General features: G+C 52.0%; 1 protein-coding gene across 10 annotated transcripts in view; it reads right to left on the bottom strand.

Moving 5' to 3' along the window:
* Positions 1-2189: 2189 nt before the first annotated feature.
* NUB1 (negative regulator of ubiquitin like proteins 1) overlaps positions 2190-6360 on the bottom strand; it is a 30383-nt gene continuing 26212 nt past the window's right edge. For all 10 annotated transcript variants that reach the window (XM_070265244.1, XM_070265245.1, XM_070265254.1 and 7 more), the window contains exons 13-15: positions 4755-4850; positions 3860-4037; positions 2190-3621 (exon numbers count right to left, since the gene is read on the bottom strand). In XM_070265244.1, the coding sequence (XP_070121345.1) occupies positions 3443-3621; positions 3860-4037; positions 4755-4850 (453 nt within the window). In that variant the 3' untranslated portion in view covers positions 2190-3442. The remainder of the gene's footprint in view (positions 3622-3859; positions 4038-4754; positions 4851-6360) is intronic.

Genomic DNA, 6360 nt, shown 5'->3' with positions numbered 1-6360 from the left:
GTGCTCTTCCAGCCCTTGGTTGGTGCCAGCGTCCACAGTGCCCTCTGTGCCAGGCCCTGGCTGGCCTCTGGTGCAGGAGGAGAAACTGCAGAAGATAGTGTCTGCCCTTAGAGCTCAGCAGCTCACCAAGGACAGAAACCTCCCTGTGCAGAGGGGGCCCTTGATTCAGAGAAGTGGGCGCTCCATTGCCTTAATGCAAAAGGTTTCATCAGCAAGATGTGCTGCAGGGCAGGTTGCGCCTGCCCCCGAGCCCAGGGGGAGCCTAATGGGTGGATCGCTCCCCCTCAGGTACATGATGAGATGAACAGGTACAGTATTGGCACCAGAGATGATAAGAAGGGATGCAGACCTTTGTGATTGTGCTCTAGGCCACACCCCCAAACCCTGGGAACCCAGGCTTCCCCAGGAAAACAGGCTTGCTGGGGAGAAGCAGCTGCAGAGGCAGCACCACTCAGCATTCTTTGGGTGGGACTCAAACACACAGTACAGGTGTGGGGTTCCACATGGGCTGCCTGCCAGGGCTGGGAGCACTCACTTCCAAGTGGTTCTTCTCCAGGGCCCGCCCACCCCAAAAGGGCTTCCCAGGAAGCTGATGCTCATTTCAGGGAGGGCAGGCACAGAGTCACCTTCTCAGATTGCTTTGCTGACAGAGGCAACTTGAGTAACCAGACGCCATTGACGCTGACAGCTGATGCTGCATTCCTGCCTCAACAGTTCTTGCTCATATGTCATCTTAGGTCCCCCGTCTCCTCCAACCACAACAAAGAAGAAAACACACACAAGTTACCGTATGCCCAGAGCAACAGCCACTGGGTGCGGGACCCACACCAGGCTGCTGCGTTCATCTTCAGCCTGCCTCTCCCCAAAGAAAGAGTAGGAAATGGTAAACCACTCTTTAGCATTTATATAGCAGCATACCTTTGGGTAATTTTTATTTCAGCAACACAGAAGCCTTTGCTAGATGTTGAGACTACAAAGCAGACCAATAAGTTTGTATTTATCAAAGGCAAGAATACATTTTCAAAGGCATTCTGTTGGCTAGGGAAGAAGGGACAGGAAGTACTTATAGGACATATGGACTGGAAAACAGGGACAGGACACAGCAGTGTCACTCGAGCCAAGAGCAGGCAGAATTTCATGGGAAACATCATCGGCACCAGACGCGATGGAGTGCAGCACGTTTCGGCCATAGGCTCCCAGGCCTCCAGTTGACCACGCGTACCTTACAGATATCTGTAGCCCGCTCCTCCCTGGAACTTTCCAGCGCCTTGGTGTTCTGCCACTCAGATCTAGACCCCTGGCCTGCCTCTCAGGGTGCTCTGTCCTTGGACTCAGCAATTTCTTCAACCTTATTCCCCTCCCCTAAAAACACCCTCTGGTGGGTCTGGAACAGCCCCCGGAACCCCATGAATATGGCACACTCAGGCGGTCCTACCCCACTGTTACCTCCTCACTTGTCCCAGGTCTGGAATGTTCTCTTCTCCAAGGAGAGCCACTCCAAGGCCCCTCTGATTTTCCCAGCCTCACCTCACTCCCTTCTGTTTATCAGCATTTTGTCACAAATGTCTTTTGCTTCTCTTCTTACCCTCCAGAGCAGAGAGTGACAGCCTCTGCCTGTCTAGTTTCCAGCTAGAGGCAGAGGTAGGACCACGGCCGGCTCCCAGCTCGTGGAGGCGGGCGGCCCTGCCTATGGATAGTGGACACCGGAACTGTCCCCAACTCTGAACTGGCTTCTCTGCATCTCTTCACGAGAAAATGGACACAGTCAGGAACCTGCTGGCATGGCTTTGCTTCTGATCATTAAAAAGCACATGGGAAGCTAGAAGCCACGCCTGGCCCAAGCCCAGACAGTCACTTCTTAGCCAAAAGCCGCAAGTCAGGCCCCAAACCTGAGTCTGACAAGGTCTCAAACGAGGCTGAGAGACCCCCTCATCGTCTCACTGTCAGCCACTTCCCACACCGGGAGCAGGACCCCCGCTCTCCCTCCTTGCTGGGTCTTCCCTGCCCCCGCCCAGCCAGCTTTTCAGATCTTACCTTCTCCTGACAGAACTGGCGATGCATGGATTTCCTCAGAGAACCCAAGGAAGCCAGCGTCTCAACTCCACATGGGCCTCTAGACCACCCAGGCATGTTCACCATGGCGAACGCTGAGGAGTCTGAATAACTTACTGCAAAGTTAGGCTGACAACTTTTGAATATATTTTCCACCGTTTATTTCTGTCTGTATCATCCATCTTAAAAGAATGACAACAAAAGATTTCCACCCATTCACCCTGGACTGCTGTCCAAGCTTTACGAAAACGATTAGTGAGGACGTCGACGGCTTTCAGCCAGCCCCTCGACAGCAACAACGTGACCACCTCCCTCAGTCACAGGAGCTTCCAGCGACTCCTGGAAAGGCAGCAAGTGTCAGGAACATCTGGCACTTGACTCATTCAGCACCTGGCTGCTGCCAGCTGTGTCCTGGTCTGGAATGGGTGTTCATTTAATGCACATCTACAGAGGAATGCGTGGTGCGATGAGAACCGTTATTTGAGCCATTAAGAGGCTAACTACATACCTTTAGAAATAGTCTTCTGTAATACAGATATACCAAAAAAGCCCCACAAAAATCTGGAGAAAATATATCTTAATCTCTGATAGTTATCTTAGCCAGCAGTGAGTTTAATATGACAGCATAGCGTCTGAAAATGCTAATTAAAAATAAGTTGCTTTGGTTAGCATTTAACTTTCCCATTTAATAAAAGATTTTATTTTTGTAAAGAAGAATTCTGAGCACATATAAATTCTGAATTTCGAGTGCACATTTCACTAAACTAAGAGCATAAAACACTGATGTTTCAGGCTGAAGGCGCCTGCCGCCATCTGGTATGGCTGCTGTAGCCGATGCCTCACTGGGAGGCCCACTGAACGCTTGGAATGGCTGAAGACTTAAAGGACATTTCAGGGACAGGGCAGAGAGGTGAAGCAGGAAGGCAGAGCTGCATCATGGAAAGAAGGAAACGATCAGCAGTGGGCTCAGGGGGGCAGGAGAGCTGGGCAAGATAAAGAGGGGGACCCAGATTGGGAGCCTTCCCTCTCCATTCTCTTCCTGGAGACATTCCCCAGTGGCCACCCTATTTTCAGACCTAACTGCCCTTCCCGTTTCTGGGTGGAAAATCCAAGCAGGGAGGGCACAGTTAGGGCCGCAGAATCTGAAGGCAGCCAGGAAGCAGCAAGAGCAGGCCAGAGAAGGCTCCTTCCCCCAGATGGCCCCTAGAGACCAGCACTGCTCCCACCCCACGTCTCCTCTCAGGACCTCGTCCATCTCCGTTCCCTGCCCGCCCCAAGCAGCACTGGGGCAAAATCAGGTGAAAAGGAAGAAAGAAAGAAGATCTGCATTAGGCTTTTCATAATGATAGGATTTATAAGCAGAAACTTAGTACTTCTTTCTGTTCATTATTTAGTTTTTCTTGGTTGCTGACTTTATATTTTCTACATAGCATAAGTACTCTGCAATAAGAATTTCTTCGTCTTCCAGAGTTGAGTCAAGATAATCTTCTTCATGTTCTGGAATATCTTCCAATATTTCATTGACGGCCTCTGTCTCCATATCTTCATCTGTTGAGGCACTAGAGGCAGCTGCAGTAAAGGAGAGTAATGAGTGAGTTCAGGGAACAGAACGGAAAAAGGAGAAAAAGCCACAGAAACACAGCACTGATCCGCGTCAGCCTCGGCTGTGCCTGCCCTGGCCACACTGTCCGAGCCCGCCCTTCTCAGTCCCCATTTCAGCCTAAGCGAAGTCACGTCCCCCACCGGTCAGCTTCGGGTTTAGCAGAATGCTCTGCTCTCGGTCAGAATTCAGACACCTCAGACCCACCTGCAGAATCGGAAGGGGACGTGGACGGCGTTGATGAAGAATCTTCCGCCGAAAACTGGAGGTCGGGAGGAAGACTTCCTCCATTGTGGGCAAGGGTCTGAGCTGCCAGCTGGACGTTTCCCCTGAACACCCTCAGGGCAGCTTCGGCCGCTACCGCTTCAAAGCCCATGTACACCAGCTAGGGGAGGACACAGGGAGGTGGCGGTCACTGCCAAAGGACTTCAGCTACACGGAGCTGACACACGTCCAACACGCCTGTCCCCCGCATGCCCAGCTGGACAGCCTTATCTTAGAGGGAGTATGTTTTTAAAACCCCCAGCATGCATGTACCGCTGCCTTCTTACACACACCGCTCTTTAGCCCCAGCAGGCATATGAGGCGACCTGGACAGGATGGAGGAAGACTTGTGCCTACTATGTCAGTGCCCAGTCGTCTTAGAAAGGCAGTAAGCTCATGGGCCAAGAGCAAAGTGCTATACAAACCTCGTGACCAGTACCATCAGTTAAGTGGCCACCACGCACCAGGTGTACTAATGTGAAGGGGGGCAAACGTGGACAGAGTCACCAGTGACATCCTTTTGGGTCACAGGTGGAGAAACGGGCTGACAGAACCAGTACGGGTGCCTGAAGTGGTGGACTATGAAAGAGGAGGAAAGCCTGAAGAAACAACACCTTCCAGCTGCTTCCTCCTCCTTCCTACTCTTGAAGGAAATCCTCCTGCTCTGCTCCCACCGCTGCAACCGGCGTGGGCCTCGGAGGCCCCACGGCCAGGCCTGGGCCACACCAGGCACCCAGGGAGCCAAGGACTCAGCCCTGTCATGTCACCAACCTTGTCTCCCCACCCAAGCCCGCGCAAGGCTGCACATGTGGAGAGGGCGCCAGTGCATTTCACTTACTTGGTTGATACTTTCCTGGGAAGGACTTTCTTGACAGTTGTTGGTTTGAGGATCCGAATCATTTAACCACCACATCTGAGGATTACTGACAAGAATCTAAAAACACACAGGAATCCCCTTTACTCAGCACCAACATCTGCTGACTTAGAGACTGAGCGCCCAGTGTGTGTGCTAGGCAAACAGATGAGTGTAGGACACTGGGGAACTATGCAAAAGGTGCTAGGGCAGCAGAGAAAAGGGACCCGGACCCAGGCTAGGGCCCAGGAGGCTGGTGTTCAGAGAAGGCTTCCTGCCAAAGGTCACAGCCAAGCTGAGGTTTGAAGGGTGAAGATGAGCCAGGCACAAAGACGGCTTCTGAGGAAGCAGGAAGGGATGAGAGCGAGGGCAGAAGGATTCCAAGAAAATGGGGACCAGGTCACAAAAGGCTAGAAACAGAAAGGTTTCTTATGCAGTGCAGAGTGCCCAATGTCATTTCTCTCTGGCAGGCGTCATGCTCTGGATTTAAAAGGTCAAGAAGAGTGGAGTTCTTTTGCCCTTTGATTTCTGTCACACAGTACCTACTGTTAACTTTAAAGTACCCTTTTAGGGCATCTCCCTTTAAACACTAAATACTACTATATTGGTTGAATGTATTTATGTACTATTTTTATAATTAAAAAATACAGGGACCAGCCCAGTGGCATAGCGGTTGGGTTTACACATTCCACTTTGGTAGCCCAGGGTTTGCAGGTTTGGATCCTGGGCGCAGACATACCCACTGCTCATCAAGCCACACTGTGGTGGTGTCCCACATACAAAATAGAGAAAGATTGGCACAGATGTTAGCTCAGGGATAATCTTCCTCATCCCCCAACAACAACAAAAAGGACATATATTTTAAAATGCTGGGGCCAGCCTGGTGGCGCAGCGGTCAAGTTCGCAAGTTCCGCTTTGGCGGCCCAGGGTTCACTGGTTTGGATCCTGGGTGTGGACATAGCACTGCTTGGCAAGCCATGCTGTGGCAGGCGTCCCACATATAAAGTAGAGGAAGATGTGCACGGATGTTAGTTCAGGGCCAGTCTTCCTCAGCAAAAAGAGGGTTGGCAGCAGATGTTAGCTCAGGGCTAATCTTCCTTAAAATAAAAAAATAAAAAGTGCTGACTTGTGGGGACTTCCAAGGAACAGGATGGGAGGTCTTGAGGATAAAAGGCAAAGGTAGGGCAGCCCCCACTGCCTGGAGGATCCAGCGTGAACTCCTCAGCAGAACAAACAAAATGACCCCCGCCCACCTGGCCTGGCCTAGCTGTCCAGCCCCATCTCTGGCCATTCTCTGCCCCGTCCCACTGCCCCTGCCTCAACAACCCCGGCAGCTCCCCAAGGTCCTGCTCACTCCTGCCCTTCCCGCTGCCCCTGCCTCTCTGCCTAAGAGCTTCTCTCCATCTGCCACCCGCTCCTGAGTCCCCCACTCAGCTGGAGGGCCTGCTCCCCACCGGGCTGTGTGGGGGTCTCCCTGCGGGAAGTTGTGTCTCCCAAGTCACCTGCTGAGATTCAGCATGGCCCCTGCCCCACTAAGTATTCCATTTGCTGCTTGAACAAAAACTGGAAAGGAGTGGACCCAAGTACAGTT

The sequence above is a fragment of the Equus caballus genome, chromosome 4, assembly GCF_041296265.1.
Source record: "Equus caballus isolate H_3958 breed thoroughbred chromosome 4, TB-T2T, whole genome shotgun sequence".
Lineage (NCBI taxonomy): Eukaryota > Metazoa > Chordata > Mammalia > Perissodactyla > Equidae > Equus > Equus caballus.
Note: the sequence above shows the minus strand (reverse complement) of the source record. Positions and strands in the feature narration are given on the sequence as shown.